The following is a 20,415-nucleotide window of genomic DNA, read 5'->3' on the forward strand; positions in this document are numbered from 1 at the left end:
TTGTAGGTTTTATTTTGAATGTTTTAACCGGAAATAATACTATACTATTGTGTCTGTCTTGACTTTACTGGAGTGTAGTAGTTATAACTGATTGTGACCACTAGAGGGCAAGATAATTCAAGCGCTGATGTTAACATTACTTTGAAGGAAAATGTAGCTAGCAAGTTGCCGGCTAGTTTTTCGTTTTTATTACGGGTATCTCAGGACTAACGTAAAGTTTACTTTCATAAAGTTTTATATCACTACCAGTGGACAAACTTGCTAGCAGGTTAGTTCCAGCTCAGTTGGCCCCTTCGACCTTCGCCTTGTAGCTGAAGTTGTCGCGGTCATGAGAGAGTTTCCTCAAGGCACCCCGCACCATCACCGCCTAATAAGTAATTGGAGATGAACGCAACATTTTCACGAAGGTAGTATTTATTGCAGAGCTGTTTGAACATTATTAAGTTAACTATTGAATAGTGTGGGCTGAAGATGATTTCATGATCATTTCTTGATTTCATGATAATTGCCTACGTTTGGTCACTGTACTTTGAAGGTATTCACCGGAAGTCAAACTACGCTGTCATGTCTGCATTCACGGTAATTTAGCATATTCACTGTTAGCTTGTCGTTCCACGTTTTGACCACTGGAGGGCAGAAAACACATGACTTTAAATTCACTCAGGTCAACCGTCAAATCAATCTAGCGTCACACACAATGCTAATATCAGTATAATCGTTATTCATATTAATTTGTTTTATGAATAACAACAGTAATATCAGTTTTGCAATAACTGTGTGAATAAAGAGCTGTTTTAACAACAGTTTTCTGGAGTTGAGACCAGTCTAACTGCTAAAAATGTTCAACAAGCAGAGAAGACACTCTTGAGTGACCACAAAACATATCATATAACCAGACAGTATTAAAATTATTATAAATTAGATAAAACAATGCTAGAAAAATGTTCACATATTCTAAACAATAGCCAGTAAATCTGTTCTCTTGACAGGTGAAGATGCTGGTTGACCTGAATCTACTTAGAATCATGGATGTTCACTGCCCTCTTGTGGTGACGGTGAAGAACTGCAACACTGCATTTGTCAAAGCAGCGTCAATGCAGATGTGACAACATCTGGTGAATATTTCAAAACAAATGAGAGAGAGTAACCAGGATTTCAGATTCTGTGAATGTTAAATGTCACATTTCACTGGTCTGAACCTCTGCTGGCCCTCACCTTTCCCTGTGTGATAGGAGAGTGTCATGTCCCCATAAGAGGTGGAGTCTGGAGGTCTGCTGGTCTGTGGGGACAGAATGGGGTGGAGCCCCAGGAGCAGGGGGAGCCGGGGGGCGGGGGCCACATGTAAGAAGGAAAAAGTTTGACTGGTTGGTTTCACAGAGAGCAGAGGCATTTGAGTCAGGGCACACATGCCTCAGCTGTGAGAGGCCCTACTCCCCTTGGCTGGCTGGCATCCCAGAGCAGAGGCAGAGAGAGACAGAGTGCATGAGACCGAGGGTGAAGAGAAAGTTTAAAGAGTAAAGTAGACTAGGAAGAGGCAAACAAGTGGTCCAGAAAGTTGTCTGAAAGCAAAGAGAAAGGATTAGGCACTGAGTTGTATGCAGCGTGGCTCCTGCAGGTTGTTTTTCAGTAGTGTATTTTTATCTGCAGTGAGTGAGCAGGCAGCTTGTATTTGGAGTTGACAGCCATGGCGGATACAGGTGTCAAGAAGGAGCACGCAGCCCTAAAAGACGTGCCTTATGATGATGAAGAGGTAGCTCTGGTGAGTGCTGCCACCGAGCCGGCAGTCGATGATGATGACCCTGCTGAGGAGGTGGATCTGGTTCTGGCCACTGGCTCTGGAGGCAAGAGTGAAGCGCAGATGAACGGGGTCATGGTCCTGTCTCTGTTAGACAAGATTATCGGGGTGGTAGACCAGATCCAGCAGACCCAGAATGGGCTGGAGGCCCGGCAGGAGGCCATGGAGAAGTCAGTGTCAACCATCCAAGGGGAGCTGGCTAAATTGTCCAAGAACCACATCGGCACAGCCAACACTGTCAACAAAATGCTGGAAAAGGTACGCAAGGTCAGCGTCAACGTCAAGACGGTGCGCAGCAACCTGGAGAAGCAGGCAGGCCAGATCAAGAAGCTGGAGAGCAACGAGAACGAGCTGCTCAAGAGACGCAACTTCAAAGTCCTCATCTACCAGGTGAGGTGGGGGGGAATACTGAGGGCTGCAGTGTGCTTATGAGCTTGTTCTTTTAATGTTTTCATCACAGGGTGGACTAAGTAACAGCAGATAATCTTTGTTTGAGAATGTGGTGGTGACACTTTACATGTGGCTGTTGAGGTGAATTTGCTAAAGATGCACTCGTAGTACATGCATTCCCCACATCACAGTTGGCAGGGAGTATGAAATGTACCTGAAAAGCTATGAAAGCATCAGAGCAGCCTCTTGACATCATCTCACCAGAGAAAGTTAGAGTCACACTGAGGCGAGAGTTGATGCCCGTTAGTGAAAATGAAAAGGGGGCGTAATAGTTTCTCAGGATACGAGATGCCAGCCAAAGCTTCAGCTCTGTGGTTTCCATGATATAAATGTCTGAATCACTTTTTCCTAAAACTTAATGCTGTAACAGTTAATTAAAAATCACTGCAGTCCACTATTTAGTAGCTGTTGTATAATTTGTAGTCACGCTCAGTGAGAGGTGGATTCCTCCTCTCACCGATGAAGGGAATACTAATAGCTTCCATGGAAAAATGAAGGCAGATAGTTACCCCTCCCACTCCACAGGACTTCATGATTACCCAATGAAACTATTTAAAGACTAGTGCGTGTAAATAAAAATATAAGGCCTATAAACACTGGAATGAAGGGCGACTTGAGACAGAACCAGCGCCCCACCTCTGAGTGCTCAGAGAGCCGATAGCTGGCAGGCTGCTGCCATGTAAGATGAAGATGTAGTATTTATTATTAAGATTTCTCAGACGTTGGACACACTGACATGCATGGTGCACAAACTTGAATACCTGGGAAGTGTGAGTGTTTGTTTTTGGGAGCATGGTTGCTTCTCCTCAGAGAAACACTTTGGACCATGAACATCTTAGAAAGAAAAAAGAAAAAAGAAAAACTTAAAGGACACAATATGAATTCAGGTGTGACAGTGAAGCATTGACCGGTCTCAGTGAAGCAGGATGTGCTGTCATGTCTGGCTGGTAGACTCACAGCTTACATCATGCACGCAGCACTTTAACATTAGTTTATTTTGTGTGTAAAAAAGTCTCGTGCCCTTTGATCTGGAATTTGTCATCAGACCACAAATCAAATGACAGCTCAAGAAAATGTCAGTGGTCGTCACATCATAACCTCTGCAATATGCAACCTGGAAAAGGGAGAAGATTTTCTTTGAAAACATTAGTAACAGTGAATCTGAGAGTTGCAAGACTCTCGTGTGTAGAGCTCACTTCAGAATCTGTATTGGCAGGCAAACGTCTTCACACCCTCCTCCTGGGATGTCCACTGTGGAAGCAGGTTACACTATTGGCATCTAGCAGAAATCCAATCATAGATGCTAGGCCTTAATAAATTACTCTGCAAAGCAGGTGCCTCCTGCTGTTAGTGACTGCGTGGTCTACTGTGAGCGTTTTTAACTGCATGTCTGTGTGCAATTGTCAGTGTAGGACACTGTACATAAAAGGAGTGACCAGTTTGCAGATGTGGAACTTGTTTCAAGAACTTGCACTAATTTGTAAAGCTTAGTTTTTATTCTGACTCTAAGTTTTGGTCGTGTTTCAGCAGACTTTATTGGATTGAATTCATTCTAAATCATTTCCTGCTGGTGTTGTCTCAGCTGTATCAGCTCTTATCACTGTCTACACTTGGTTACTGTCACGTTTTCAAAGCGGTTGTACGAGCTGTAGCTCCCATGTTGCAGTAGCTGTTTCGGGCTCCCACGATCTATTTATTGCCAGAGGATGGCTGCATCGTGTCCAGTTCAATTGACCGACAGATAGGCTGGTCAGATATTGGCAGCATTACAAATCAACACTGGCTCTCTGTCAGGTTTCACCCCTTTCCACTGTCTGTTTGTGTGTTAATGTGTTAGTGTGGGATACTTTTAGAATTACGTTAAGGATGAGGTCAGGGTTATGGTTAGGCATGTGGAGGTTATGGTTAAGGTTACTGCAAACGTCCGTGGAGTTAGTGTAAGTGTCCTCACAAGTATAGTAATACCAATCTGTGTGTGTGCGCACGTCTGTGTGTGTGTGTGGCCATTCCTCACCAATACTGCCTTTCACCTACAGTGTCAACGTCAAGCGAAGCAAAAATATGAGTAAGACAAGTGAAACATTGTCACAGTTACTTTGTTAAACTGATACCAGCTTTAACTGTAGCTGCCGTGTTTTTCTCTCCTGTCACTCTGAGAATAGCCACATACTTCACAATTTCTACCATGGAAAGACTTTGACAGTGATGCTTTATAATTAAACCTGCAACGATGGTAGCATGCAGGATCCCCCGGCAACAGCAGGGTGGGGCAGTGAAGGTGCGTTTACCAAATGTACATTACATATCAGCAGTGGTGGAGAAAGTATTCAACACAGTGTAGAAATACAAAGTAAAAGTACTTATTATGCAGAATGGTCCATTTCAGATATATATTACATTATTGTATATTATTTGATTCTAACAATTGATGCATCAGTTTGTAAGCATCACTGATGTTGCCGTTGGTAAAGGTGGAGCTAATGTTAACTGCTTTAATTAAGCAAGGAAGCTTCATTTATAACACTACATTTTGCACTGCAATTTATTAATTGATTATATTTTGTGTTAATAATCTGAATCTGCAAAGTAACTACTGACTAAAGTCGTCAAAAATATGTAGTGGAATGAAAAGTACAGTATTTGCCCCCGAAATGTAGTGGAGTAGAAGTATAAAGTAGCATAAAATGGAAATAATCAAGTAAAGTACCTCAAAATGGTACAGCACTTGAGTAAATGTACTTAGTTACATTTCACCGCTGTATTTCAGATATGCATCACAATATTTTTAACAGATCTCACTCTATCGACTGCATATACATTTGAATAATGCTAAAACAATAGTGTTTCTGTGGTTTCTCATGAGACTGAAATATGAACCAGCCTCACTGTGGTCTCTCTTGGAAAGAACATCCTCATTAGAACCATAATTATGCTGCTTCGTTTAGTGACCTTGCAGCAGCTGAGGGTCTCACTGCGGCCCAACCAGCCTGTCATCAGAGCTCTGAGGGCCGCAGACGGCCACTGATCTAATGGGGCCCTGCTTTCACGCCCTCCCTGCGTTTCTCTGCTCTGACCATATTGCATCTAACATTGCTGTCTTTTATAGACCAATTGTCGTTCCAGGAGAAACGCAATCATTCCAAATGAATCCAAGTTTATTTCCTTAGAAAGCTGTCAGGAAATATACTTACCGCTGTTAACAACAAAATTCTGATGAAATGGTTTAGAAATAATATTGTGGCTTTCTCATTAAAGCCTCATGATGGTTGTAATATAATGATTGTAAATGTCCCTCTATGTGTTTGTCTCTGTTTGTTCCTTTTCTGTTTTCTGTAGCAACTCCTTATTCAAGTCATAAGGAAGAAGTGCTTGTCTTTTTGAACAGCTAAAAGGTGTTAGCTCCTGTTATGCATGATTAACATTTTTGCTTGAAAAAACAGTAATGAACTATTAAGATATTGTAATTAGTCATCATTTTCCAGTTTCTCAGCTGCCTGATATGATATGATATGATGCCTGATGGAGAGGAAAAAAGGTATCATCTTGCCAGACAGCTGCCATAGTGGTGGTGCCCCGCCCTAATACCTGAGCCTCCTGCTCTTCCTCAGAGACCAGGCACATCTGGGCCAATGGACCGGGCTTCGTGCTGATTCTTTTCAACACGTTGGGACCGAGGGAACTTTTTCTTTGCCTTTTTTGCTTTAGCTCTGATTTGAGGTAGTTCTGTTAGCATAACTAAAGTGAACCAGCTTATCAGAGATGAAGCAATTCTTCCCTGGAAAACAATCATACTTCATATATCAGTGCTCGGCCGTCAGTGGAGTCACCCAATGAATCTAATGCTGTTCAACCCAACTGGAACAACAAAGCTGACTTTGGTTTAAAATGCGTCAGACGTTGACCAACAAGTCATGACCGAAAATCACCATTTATCAAGCCATTTTTTTGTGTTGTGTCTCAAAACTCCATCTGCCAAGAATAGATATTAACAATTTATGAATGAAAAAGTTAATTTGACAGTTAAAAAAGTCGATGCTTGCTAAAACACGGTACCTATGTTACCCACAATGCAACTCGAGCCCCAACCGTTCCATTGGAGATTCCGGTGCATTATGCTAATAGCAGCTAATGTAGCCTCTAGCCACTGGCCTCAAGCAGAAATGAGGAGCTACAAGGGTCTGGTAAACTCACTTCTTTCTAACTCCACATCCCCAGATTTATTTCATTCTCAAACTTGTCGTCTGCAGCCCCAACCACCGCTGACTCAAGTGACATCACTTGAGGCAATTCATCCCATTTCACGCAGCTCCCTCATATGTAGTTGTACTTCCCAGGATGTGTAAAATTGGTGGATTTCTCCTTTAAATGTCCTAATTCTGTGGATCTACGTACTTTGTAACTATAGCCAAACACCATGGTTACCATGTGATTCAAGTACTAGTGTGAGCTCCTTTTAGTTTTATAAGGGGAACTGTGTGCTTTAATTAGGTACTTTAAACTGTGACTCTGCCAATGAGAGCTGGGGTTTCATAATGTGCATTATCTATTTAATAATGTGGATTAATCCACTTTATGCATTGTGATAGTGTTGTCCATCAGAGTGTGAGACAGTATTGCTGTGCGTCTGGAATCAGGGTGTGTTTGGCTGCAGCTCAAGGACAGTGATAGCCATGTGGTCAACTCTATCAGGGAGATGTAAGACTTCTCAGTTACAGTCTACTTATTCCACACCAACCTCACAGATCCTCCAGAGCTCAGATCGCAGCCAACAAGCCTCGCCACCCGCCCCAGCCCACTTTTCTTTAATAGCTTTTAACCCTGCCCAGACTCTGTAATAACTCAATTCCACTTACTCCAGACGTAGTGATCCAGCCATGGCTTTTGGCCACTTCAGCTCACTGAATCTTTGTTATCAGGCATAAATCAGATCTCAACCTCATTACAGAGAGGGTAGTTATGAAGCACTTAGCCAACCCCTTGCAGGCAAGAGCAACCAACTTGACCAAAAAGCACTCGACCAGCAGCACCAAGTTAGTGTTGTGATTCACCCCGCTGGCATCTCTCTGCCTCTCCTGCCAACATGCCCACTTGTTTCCTCCCTTCTTCAGTTTCTCTTCCCTGTCACTCCCACTATCAACTTAGCCCCTTCTACTCCAACTCAGACTCTAATCCAGAACCAAGGGCACAGCTCATTCAGTATTTGCTACAGTACTTGTACACTATGTTGTTCTCTTCCAGTCTCTCCTCTCTGTCCTTTTACTCCTGCACTCTCTTTCCTGGGCTCGTGGAAAGATATCTGGCAGGCTCCACATTTCACTGTTGCATGTCAGCTTCTGTGTCAAGCCAGTTCTGAGTTCCAGCACTCGGTGGCATGTGAGCCTCTGCATGTAAAAAGCCATCCCATAGTTCATGTTCATACATGAGAAAACAAATTCTGATATACAGTATGTACTATAATAAAAAGAAAAAATATATATACTTTTTCCCTTCTTTGCAGATGAGATGATTGATACAACACTCATGTCTTTACGCTAAATATGAGGCTACATCCATCAACCTGTTCGCTTATTAGCACAAAAACTGGACACAGGTTGAAACAGCTAGCCTGGCTCCTCAGCACCTCTAAATTAACCTAATGAACCTCTAATTAACACATTATGTCCTGTTTGTTTAATCCGCACAAAATGCAGCAATGACTGGTTGCTGCATTATTTCTTGGACGGGCGCCGTCACTTCCTGGAGTTTTGTTACCATTTCCAGGCAACCAGAGGAGACTACAGGAAGTTACCGCGCCCAGTCAAGAAATAGTCTAGTGCATGTTTTTACACTTTTATACATATTAAACAAACAAGACTGTGAACTAGTGAGCTCTAGAGGTGCTGGTAGTTGGATTTGTTGCCTTTGTTTCACCCTGTCTCCTGTCTTTGTGTTGAGCTGAGCTAGCAGTAACTTCATATTTTCCGCCCAGATGAGAGAGGTATTGATCTTCTCATCTAACTCTCGGCAAGAAAGCAAATATTCCTTTAAAGTCAACCTTTTATTTCCTTTTTGTCTCTTCCTCTCATCTTCTTCTCATCTGGTTGTTGTAACACTCTGATCCGCTCTCTTAATTTCTCTGATGCACACACACAGTCACACACACACTTTTTGTACGCCACAAGGAACAAGCGAACTCAACCCTAAGCAAGAACAATCCTTTTTACGTTTTGTTTGTAATTCTTTTATATTTTGGAAAGATCTAAACCAGTATCCTTTCTTTCTGTCTTTGATGTCACTTGTGTAAAATGAGTGTGTTCTGAAAACAGGAGTGTACCGGCCAGCATCCTGTGCTATTGTTCACCTTGTTTTCTTTGCTCGTGTAAAGCAAAGATGAATTTGCAAGCTGACATGGTCATATAAAGAATGTAAAAATATATGAAGAGATCGACCTTTTTGAACACTTAAAGCTGACTAAGGATTAAAGGTTGGTGTGGCATAATTGGCCCAGATGTCATTTTATATACTCACATCCAGTACATTTGCTCTCTGTTCTGCTTTTTCAGATCGAGTGTACAACACTCTGTGGTGTGTGTGTCTGAGAAATAGGAGGTGGATTTGCTGATGGTGTTATTGTAGCCTTTCCTGTGCTCCTGTCATTACGATACAGTTTTTACAGCTGAAAGAGGATCCATGCTATTTCAACACACGGAAACACGTGTCTATATATTATTATTATCGTCTACATTTAGATCTATCCGTTTATTTCTTGGTTGATGAGTGAGACTGAGTGGACTGCTATGTGTTAATTACAAATTAAATCTACCACAGCACTTAAAAGGTTTTAGACATTGTGTGATTTACATACTGTGCATTTAGGACACTTTCATATGTTGTGTGTTGATGTTGTTTAGAGGGAATATGAGTTCAGTTGTTGAGTTATTTGGGGACACAAATGTATGAGTTGTTATTGTGCATTATCTTATTCTGCTTTAAAACACCAACAACTAGTTTTCAATCAATCCCAGTGAGTGTGTGCTAGTGTGTGTACATGTACGTGTGTGCATACATCTGCTTGTGTACAGCACCTTACAGTATGATACAGTCCAGTTGTGTTTGGGAACTGCTTCTCCAGGTCCACAAGAGGACCCTCAGGAGTTGCTCCTATTAAAACAACTACATTTTATGTGTCCTGATGCCTGATCTCAGCAGACAGGATTTACCAGCTGGGAGACCGATCAGGTCACCCCTTGATTTGAACAGTTGTAGTTGTCATCCAGCGTCTTGGCCAGCTAACAGAAATGTGTCCTCATACCTCATCACAACTCAGTGTGAGCTGCAGATACCCTCCGTGCTGTTTATTCCAAGATTTGTAGGCACTCCCTTCATCTACGAGGCCACAGCCAAAATTAAAAGTTGGCAAAATTATCTGAGTTGGTATATTAAAGGAAACCGCTGTGTTGCTTTTGATTATAAATACACCACAAGCAATGGAATGGTGTAGTATCCTGTTTCATTGAGTAGGTCTGAATTTAGCGGTCAGCAGCACCAATTGATTGATTAATAGCATTTTGTGTGTTTTTGTGGGCTTATTTCCAGATAAATGTGTTTGACTACATACCCTTAGTTGTTGGCTTCATACTCTATGCTTCTGTTATTTTACCATTAATTGAAAAGCTTTCTCAATGAAAACTGTGCACAGCACAGTCTGTGGACAGACAGGTTAAACACCAGTCTCTGCAAATAAAACTAAAACTACCAGTGAATCTAGGTGCCACTAGAGGCGTGCTTTTAAAGCATTGGTTTATTTTAGTAATACAGAAAGTTGCTGTTAAAGCAGCATCCATACATTTACTATTAATATAAGTAACTGTTATCACTGTAATTTAAGAGGCTGTGTCTGAAAGTGCAAACCTTCAGTCTGAAGTGCAGGGTAACAGTCAGGTTACCCTTATGGTATATTTCCCACTGCTGCTGCGGCGGCTCGCTGTTCTTGTGACTGGTATGTGAGTTATAGGCTGTCACTGTGAGTGTGCCAGGTTTTGGGTACCCTTGGGATTAGGCTTTGCATGCACATGGATGTTTAGGATGATTAATCTATAAATAATAGAAACGTTTGACTATATTTTAAAATTGTGTCCTACTTTCTTAGTTTCTCACATAAATACACAATTTTGTTTAGAGGGTACAACACACATTTTCTCGGGAAGGAAAGTATTCATCCAAATTTTTGGAATATTGTTTGCATCTCAGCTAAATACAGTATTTGATTACTTCCATAAGAGATCCATTAAAATAACAAGTCATTTTCTTATTGCAAGTCAATACCAAGACAGCTCAGTGGCTCATGTTTTTGAGCAACAAACACAGAATAAAAGCTCTACAGCTTGTCAGTTTTTCCATCTATAATGTCCCAGTTACATTATTCAGTATCACACGAACAATAGCTCAATTCAAAGCACAGCAGTGTGGGTGATTGGCTGGTGGCCTTTCCTCTCATGCCCCTGGTGTTATTTGGCAGATGTTATTGTACATGAATCATCATATTGGCCCAAAGTAATTCAGTAGTTATAGTTTCCTAAAGTTGGGCCCAGTACTGTATTCATGTTGGCAGCTTATTCTTGCCCTCAATTGATTCACACATCACATTATCCTGTAAAGTGGTAATTTGGGTTTTGCACTTTACACTATGAATAATTGAAAGACACTGTTTCACTTAAGTAAAACTTTTAAATAATAAAAAATCTTCATGCTCACTGCAGCTGGATGTGAAAATCTCATCTTCCAAGCACATGAATGAAAAATATGAACTGAGAGTTGTTAACTTTGGCTGAAATATATTGTAGCCCTTTAGTGAAGGGATAGTTATATAACATATTCCAGCACTGTAGCTGCCAGTTCACACAGAGGCGTAAATGGAAAAGTACATTTTCTATCTTTGCATGGGACTAACCCTGGGATTCCAGTGGTTTCAGAGTCATGGATGTGGGAAGGCTGAGCTGTGGAAAAGGGCTTCCCTCTTCAGGTCCCTGTGTGTGAAATCACAAATTACTGTGACAGAAAAACCAAGGAACTCCCTTCCTGTGGTGTGCACTGTAACATGACATAGCCGTGTTGGCTATGTGGTACACAGAGCCCCTGTCTTTGGATGAATCTGTCTATAGACAGACCGCGATTGGTTATTTCCATTACCCACCGGACTCTTAAACATGGCACCATCAGAGTAGGCTGTTCTAAAAGAAATACGACAGCTTCGTGAAACAGAATTTGCATTGTGCCCTCAGTCATAAGAGTCACCCCAAAATACCTGAGGTAGCAGGCGGCTGGACCAGTCATCTGTGAATTGTTTGAGTCTTATTCAGGAGAGTGTGGGAGGCATCAATATTAATGACCAGAGCACATTCGAGTCCTTATTTTAGCACTCTTTAGGGATCAAAGCATCGCCATTCAGGCCTATACAGGGCTCTCACACACGAACATCCACCTCTGTTTCATGTCAATCTCTCATTTGGCCTTCTCCCGTCCTGGAGGGGCACAAGGATCCGTGATATCACTCATTGTGAAAGCTCGGTGCACAGCTGCAAGGACTGGATAGGCTCAGACAGCTGCTCCTGTGACTCACCGGAGAGGCCTTTCATCACACTGCCTTAAAAGGAATGGTGTGTGTGTGTGTTTGTGTGTATGTGTTTATCTGCAAGCAAGCAAGTTGCTAAGTGTCTGCATGCATGTAGGTGGATCAGGATCGTGAATGTTAATGTGCATGGATTTGTTATCTAAACAAAAGTCAACCGTGCTACTCTTCTTTACAGCTCAGGTATTGATATTATTACATATACTATAAACTATAAATGAAAATTGAATATAAATAAAATGCATTTATCCAAACAAAAAAACAATGTATGCAATCAGAATATATTCCTTGCTTGGATTTGCTTGAATAATGCTTTGCATTATGTTACTAATAGGATCACTGTAATAAATACAGAATATTTAGTACTATAAATGTATATTTATTTGGAATATAATACATTAATATATAATTAATGTAAGTTTTTAAAATAATTGCACATAACACAAACTGAACACCTTACAATTAATAGCACAGAGCAGACAACATGGTTATAAAATGTGTGCAATCAAAAACAAATCAAAAAAAGAATCCCTCACATATGACACAGCCATTTCATTATTTTATTAATTGCTGACATCATTGTGGGCGACAACATATTTAAATAACTGTATAATATTGGACCAGCTGGATTAGTGAAGCTCTTGTAACAGCAGATAGAGAGACAGGGATGGAGAAAGGCAGACGCCAAGCTTTAGTCTGAGCTGCTGTGGTCTCTGTATAGTGCTGATTGAGAACACTGTTTGCTCAGTTGTCCATGGTAACAGTCAGTGATTAAATTATCCCTCGAGACCTCGTATGAGTCAGACAGAGAACATTTTGCCCCTGATAATATTTAGACAATGAAAAAGCATTGCTGTTGTTATATGAACTTCATATAACTTATAAGGATTTTTTTAGGATTACATTGTTTTTTACCAAAGGTTGAGAACATTCTGGTCTAATCTTTATTAGTACCCAATTTGCCAAAGCAGAAGGCACTGCTTATCTCCCACAGATCTTCTTGCCCTGCTTCCTGCCTGTTTTAACATTCCTGTCTCACTTGCTTTTCCTCGATAGGTCTTAGCTGTTTACCAAAATCTTTCCCCTCTGCTGGGACTTTTTAATTGCATCTCCTGTGTTGTGCCTCCCTCTCAGAGACGGCTCAGACAGTTGTTGGCTTGTCCAAGCAAATCAAACACTCACAAACACACACACACTCACTCAGAGAGAGTTCCCTCTCCCTCTAGCCAACTTTTCCATGAGGTATGATTTATGCCACTCTTGGAGAAAAGAAACATTAGCAACAGACCTCCTTCTCATTGAGGAGACACACATACACTCAGTCACCATTCCCCTGGCACCTGCCAGTAAACACACACACAGAGTGCCACCTTTTCCGTTGCTGGTAAATGGGAAGAGAGAAGAAGGTACCACAAGGACACTAATGGACTTACCATGTTCTTCCTCTAGCTCCTAGTCTCTTGCTTTGTAATCAGGCAGGGAAACCCAAACAAGTTCTGCTGATATTATCACAATTTCCACAGATACAGTGGGCTGAGTCAAGTTTTAAGAATGTAAAAAACAAAATGTTCCCACAAGCCTTGAAAGTCTAAAAAAAGATTGAACCATTTTAAAAATATATTTGCCCATATTAGCTTATTAACAAGACATGCCAAACTAGGTTTGAGGTCATTTATAAACAGTGTCACCATTACGTAGTTTGTCCAGTGCTCTGACAAGTTGAGTTTTAGACAGTAAAATGTTTCGCTCAGGATGTGTCTTGATTAAACAGTACATAGCTTTAGTGAGGTATGGAGCTGACATGGTCCTGGACCATGTTGTAATTACCTGGTTTTATATGACCTCAGCTGTTCCCAGGATGCTGTGCGCTGCTGTTTTTCCATTGGCTGCAGAAGCTTCCTGTTCAGGCGTTAGAGCTGCTACTTCTTATGAAAAATGTTCACAGTTTGGCCTCATGAAAAAATCTGTCAGCATTTCTGTGTGTGAGGGTGGGTGTGCACGTGTCAGCATGAATACGCATGTATAGTTATGCATTTGTTTCTGTGTGTTACACACAAAGGTTGTCTTTTGGAATGAATCTCCAGGAACATAAGAGATGCACTGATATATATATTCTTTTGATGTACAACAGACTGGCTTTCAAGTTTAGCCCACCAGCCAAACTCACTTCACAGCAGCATGCAAGTTTTGACATATGAGGTCACCTGAACAGCCTCTTAAACAGCTATTCACCGTTTTCAGTGTTTTTATGTACTTTATGTCACTGTGAGTACACGTTTACTGTGTGTCTGTTTATCTTCAAATCTTCGTTACATTCTAGTCAAAAATCTGGTCACATTTCAGGACATTTCAGGAGTTTTCCAACAGAATCTATGGGAAAATGTTGTGGTAGGGTTATGCACTCATGCGTGTGCATGTCTGCAAAGCAGGTGCAGTATTTATTTTAGTTTAATTGCAATATGCTCACAACTCAGAACCTCAAGTTGGTATATTGTTGTAGAAATGTCAGCTGTTTATCCAGCTATACTTCACCACCCACCAGAGACAACATGAGCATGTGGTTGCCATGGTGACAGGGCGCTGTGTTTATCTGTTGCTGTGCAAGAGGGGAGGGTGGGGGGTGGCAGTAGGACTGAAAGCTGCTCTGGCCGGTAGCCAGAGAACGATAGATGGAATCCTAGGAGAGGGAAAGGCCAGCCCAAAATAAACCCATACAGAGCGGGTCGGCCAAGCCCACATCATACACGGCACCAGATAAGGAGGCAATGTCCATTTTATGATTGGATCGTATGGCAGTATTTGAACTGCCCTGGGAGATGTGCCGATCACATGAACTAACAGGTGTTTTTTGTTTTTTTTTCTTTCAGAAGTTCGATACAGTATTGAAATCCAATTTCACTATAAATATTGCAAGTTACTAATGACATAACACTACAAAACCTGAGATCTCAAGTATCAGTTTTTGAACCCTTATGCTACTTGATTTGTCACTGTCAATATCAGTGTTTTCAAGACATGTCTCAATCCTTCAATCTCATAAGAAGTGAAGCTATATACCTTCACTTGTTTTGAGGAAAAGTAAATATTTCTTTATATTTTTATACTTCTTCACACTTCTTGACATCCCTCAAACGCGTTCTGACACGCTTCCTCCTCTCATGTTGGCTCTCTTTTCCTGTGCTCTACTCTATTAAATGAGTAATGTGTATCTAATCTACCTCCGATGTCCTGCTTGTGAAGAAGCTGACTTGCAAGACATTTCTCTGTGACGTGAGTAGCCACTCAGGGACTAAAATGCAATACATGCAGGCTGAAGGGGATGTAGTCCTTGTTGCTTGTGTCAAGAGATGAGAGGAGAAGAGGATGAGAGAAGAGGAAGAGTTCCAAAAAATACAACCATAGAGAGTAGAACCAGCAATGACTTAATCTCAAGTGACAGCTAGGCGGGGGGGAAGGAGAGTGATTACGCTTCAAATGAGATTAGATGATGAAGATGCTCACTTGTGTCAGACATGAAGTGAAGTGAAACTGAATCTGTTGACATGGTGATGGTGATTAATTTGTTTTTTTTTACAATTTTCTCAATTAATCCATTTTATGGTGGAGAAGATAAACATACATCTGCTATCAGTCAGTTTAAATTGTGGGAGATTGAGTCTGCATGTGGCAACAGGCTGACAATAATCACATTTATTGACCTCATTGCTCCACTGGGTCAATATTGGACAAAACTGAGGAGGAGACATATTTTATTTTTCTCAAATTCAGCTTTCATGCTTTCATTTGGTTTAATTTTTGAGGTTATTTGCATAAAAGATCTATCTGCTAAGCCTTAAAGATTTTAGACAAACATTTTACATTGCATGAAAGTTTAATTGCTGTTTTAGAGACATTTCTGTAAATAAAAAAAAAAAAAAAAATGAATTCATCAAAATGTACAAAATGTCACAGTTAATGTCAGTTATGTCACAGTAATTAAAATTGCCGCATCAATACAAAATATCAGCATAAATTTTGCCCTTCATAAAACCCCCACCGGTCTAACTCTAGTTTCCTATGATGGCACAGGAATATGCAGTGGGAAGGACATGGTGACTCATGTTTTTATTATGTTTTTTAATTATATATAATGTAACATTGATTGTATCTACAAAGTCAGAGAAGATGATGATGGTGCAAAGATTAAATATAAATTGAAGCAGTCAGGTGTAGCACTGAGGTGTAGCAGGGTGGGACCTCTAATCCCTCCAGGGGTCACAGACATGCTGTTAGGGGGATGACATTCTTTTCTTCATGGAGTCCTTAGAAAACCCTCCAGTAACTTTGTGTGCATTTTGGAATTGTAGACCTTTTTCCCCAAGTGGTAAAGACTAAGAAAAAATGTAAATGTGAAATGTGAGGGCAATTTTTCTGTATTGCTGTATAAGTGAGTCGTAGTCATACTTCTGGTAACCACAAAGTCTCTCCAGTCAAGTGAAAGCAGCATTATAAATTATAAGACATTTTCCAAACATTTTTATCTGTAAAATCACCTCAAGGTCTTCTTTGTTTCCTGTTGGATTGATCGAAAATTAGGCCTTTAAGTCACAACAAAGTGTGTGTGTTTAAGTTTTTATAGAGAAATGATAGCAAAATGGCAGGACCTAAACCTGTGGTTAGATGTAACAACCTGTTGGCTTTAGTTTCAATATGACTGTGGAGCTGCAGATACTATTGGTTTTCTTTTAATCCCTGTTGTTTCATTATTATTTCAGATGTGTGGTATACAATACATGACCACACACTGGTGACCACACCAGCCTATGTTCTTATATTTCTAAGACTTGAAGTGTAAAATAACTGGGTGTAGCCATGTTGTCAGTTGATTGTTGGCATCTGACTGACACCACTAGATGGCACTCTACACTAGCTACGAGCAGTGAAATGTTGAATGTGTAGGTGACACGTCATGCTCATATTTTCAATTTCATTTGTCACCCAAAGGCCATTAATTTCACTTTCTCAGGCTGATAATTTTCTCATGACATATTAAATTAAATTCCATAATTTACATAAATCATACAATACAATCAGTGTGGCACAATTTCTGCTAATATTGTACTAAATGTCAAATTGAAAATGTTATTCAATTCACACATTGTGATCCCTTAATATAATGCTGCTGTGTGTTAATAGTCTTCTGTTTTTCTTATTGTTCCTATTTTGCTCCCTCAGGACCAAGTGAAGCCTCCAAAGACATCCAAACCCAAGACAGCAGAGACAGTAGCTGAAGGTAAAGCCATGGAGGGCCTTGAGCAGATACCTGAGGAGGAACGAGAGGGACTCCCAGTCAATCTCAATTCAGATGAGGAGGTGGAGATTGAGGAGATTGTCGAGGAGTCTCGTACCAAGCGGCTCCAACGCACCACCAAGCAGCAAGTGGACAACATTAAGAAAGCCTTCTCCAAAGAGAAAATGGAGAAGACCAAGCTAAAGACCAAGGAGAACTTGGAGAAGACCAAGCAAAGAACCCGTGAGAACCTGGAAAAGACAAGACAGAGAACCCGTGACAACCTGGAGAAAACCAAGCACAGCCTGGAGAAGAAGATGGGCAAGCTTGGGACCCGCATGACCCCCAACCAGGAGCGCAGGGTGAAGATGAAGAGCTCCAAAGACAAGGTGAAGAAGTCCCTCACCCCTGACCACACGATCTACGCTCGCTCCAAGACCACTGTGTACCGCGTGCCCCCCTTCACCTTCCATGTTAAGAAGATCCGAGAAGGGGAGGAGGAGGTGGTGCAGAACACAGAGATGGTGGAGGTGACCGAGGCCGAGGGCCAGCCAGGGGGAGAGGAGAACGGGCTGGGTATGCATGTGGAGGTGGAGGAAGGGGAGCTGGTGAGTGTAGACAGCCCAGAGATGGAGGCTCTGTTGGAGGTGACTGAGGACGCTCAGCTGGTCAGCGTGGAGCCAGACCACCTAAAGAAGGCCCAAAGCGATTAGAGCATCTCAGCTCTGCAGGGCTGTGAAGGGAGAGATAAAAGGATGAAGAGGGGAACAGTCTTGATGAATGAGTCCAATCACAAGGACACAGTATTCGTCGTAGGGACTTTCTAGACATGATCACAATCTATGACATCTCATTTGTTTTCCGTTCTCTTTTTATTGCACCTAACAGGGATGACTTTCATATGTTCTCCTCTCATATCATACAAACAAAAACAAAACAAAAACTAGGCTAGCTTTTGAAACATGCTGCAGGCTGAATGGTTATCCTAGACTTGTATGTTTAGGGTATTTGCTGTTTGTTGTTGGTTTGATAAATTGAGTAGCTATAAGAAAAAAAAGATATAAATAGTCTGTGTTATTGAAATGTAATGTGTAATATAAAATTTGCAATGTATAATCTGCACATGAACGGGTAGGTAACAGGACGTTGTTGGCAGGATTTATGTTTTAATGGATGGTTTTAGTGATGTTTAGTGATGTGCACATGTGAAACAAAAAAAGAAACAAGTAGGCAAACTTAAGGCCTACAGAAGAAATAAAGAACTGAGGAGGCATGAGGAGAGGAGACAAGTGGGAATGAACTTGAATGAAATATTTTCCTAGTTTACAAAAACATTACCCCTGATATGGAAAAAAGCATTAGGACATAAAGGATATTTACTGCCAGACACTCAGGCATTGTGCCAAATGCTACAAGATAATGTTTCTCAATGTAAATTACAAATGTAAATTACTGAAAATAGAAGTGTAATGTCTGATAAATTCAGAATATTCAAACGTACTGTTGGCACCGCACTAAACAGCTGTTGTGAGCTTACAATGATCATTTTAATATCTTATGTTTTACCTTTTTGAAGACAAGGCAGCAAGTCAATATCCTGTATGTACAGTATATTTTTTGTGCTTTGATAAAAAAGACAGTGATAAATGATCTTAAAGCCTTAAAATAACCAGTAGTTATATTGAAGTTATACTGTATTACGTGGGAAAATATCTCCTTAATTTGTCACTCATTCAAACTTTCAGCTATAATATAATGAAATACTCAAAGCTGATGTCAGTGACTTTTAGTAGGTAACCTTTGCTGTGGCATATCTTTACAATGCATGCTTGAAAACATGGTTTGATCATCATTTACCGTAATGTTTTGATGTATATTAACTGCGCTATATTTATTGCATCTGGATATGTTGTACTCACCAACTTCCACTTCTGCACAGAGGAGAAGAAAAATGACTGTGTCACCATGGCCTCAGCTCATCACAGTACATTTGCACAACCCGATTAAATTTTCCCAAGGTAATTGCACGCAGGAAAATGATGGTCTGAAGAGCAAGATGACAGTTTAATGACCCGTAACATGTGGCGATGCAAATGTCATCCTAAATGCAGTCAAAGTGAGACAGCACACTGCCAAGTTTTATGAATGCAGTGGTACTTTAATAAATGTCAGAACACCGGAACAGCATGATCCGGTCCACAAGAGTTTTGCAGAGACCAGGTGCAATTTTGTGTATTATAATGACAAAAAAAGCTGTCTGACCATAATGCATAAAATGAGGTTATCAGTGTAGATTAGAGAAGACGATTGTGCAGGATGAGAGGAAGCCATGATAACTGGATTGTAATTAACCTGAGCCTGATGTAAACTGGCAATGGCAATGTCCGATCATTGTCATTGCCAGTTTTTTGATCATGAACAGCAAGCAAACAGGGCTCCGGACAGGAGGAAGGTGAATATACGGCTTCCATTTTCCTCCCTAGAGACTGCGAGTGATCTTGATGTGAAGCCCACTGTGTAGCATGGAACACCATTAAAATAATCAATGGGCTGGGGAATGCAATTAAGGAGAGTGCTCCCTCTGAGCCCTGAGCAGGATAGAGAACAGCGAGAAGGACAGAGAAAAAGGATGTGTCTGTCTGTCTGTGTGTTATTGTGAAGAGTAAGTATGTGCTTAACATATACCCACACTGAAATTTATGTCAGCATCAAGTGGTGCTTATAATTATTATAGTATTATTATATTATTGATTTTTTGACAAAAACATTGTTATTGTCTAGCACATCAAACATTGCAACACTTGTAAGATATTGGTCCCTTTTTTAAAAAAATGTATGTATTTGGCACCATGTATATTTTGCCTTGTTTTGAGCTACTGTTATTAGAAAAACAGGCTGCCGTAAGTGTGAGGTGGGTAGGTCAAGCACAGCTTATATAGAAATATTTTGAAAAGAATATCTGTCACACTGCTGCAATGCAATGTGACACCTAAATGCTCTTGGTGTTATTGATTCATACTCAAATAATGAAGTTTGCATTTTCTGTTGTGTTTTAAGGCCTATTTTGCCTGACCACTTCAATATAAATAAAAGCTTACTGAATAATATTTTCTGCCTATTATTTTTATTTTATATATTTTTAACCTTTTATTTATCTGATTTCACTATCGGCTTATGTGTTATTTCATTCATCTACTGGGGGAAGAGGCTTGGGTAGCAGAGGTCAATAATGAACATCGCTGGTGTTATTAAACTCTTGATGACGTCGACATTGCCAGTAACTCAGATGACTTC

General features: G+C 40.7%; 1 protein-coding gene across 1 annotated transcript; it reads left to right on the forward strand.

Moving 5' to 3' along the window:
• The first annotated feature begins 1,394 nt into the window (after positions 1–1,394).
• On the forward strand, positions 1,395–20,228 carry cavin1a (caveolae associated protein 1a). The gene is made up of 2 exons (XM_070923646.1): positions 1,395–2,185; positions 17,067–20,228. Exons 1-2 carry the CDS (start codon positions 1,685–1,687, stop codon positions 17,832–17,834), a joined length of 1,269 nt encoding a protein of 422 aa, XP_070779747.1. The 5' UTR covers positions 1,395–1,684; the 3' UTR covers positions 17,835–20,228.
• The last annotated feature ends 187 nt before the right edge of the window (positions 20,229–20,415 follow it).

Source organism: Enoplosus armatus, chromosome 17 (assembly GCF_043641665.1).
Source record: "Enoplosus armatus isolate fEnoArm2 chromosome 17, fEnoArm2.hap1, whole genome shotgun sequence".
NCBI classification, from domain to species: domain Eukaryota; kingdom Metazoa; phylum Chordata; class Actinopteri; order Centrarchiformes; family Enoplosidae; genus Enoplosus; species Enoplosus armatus.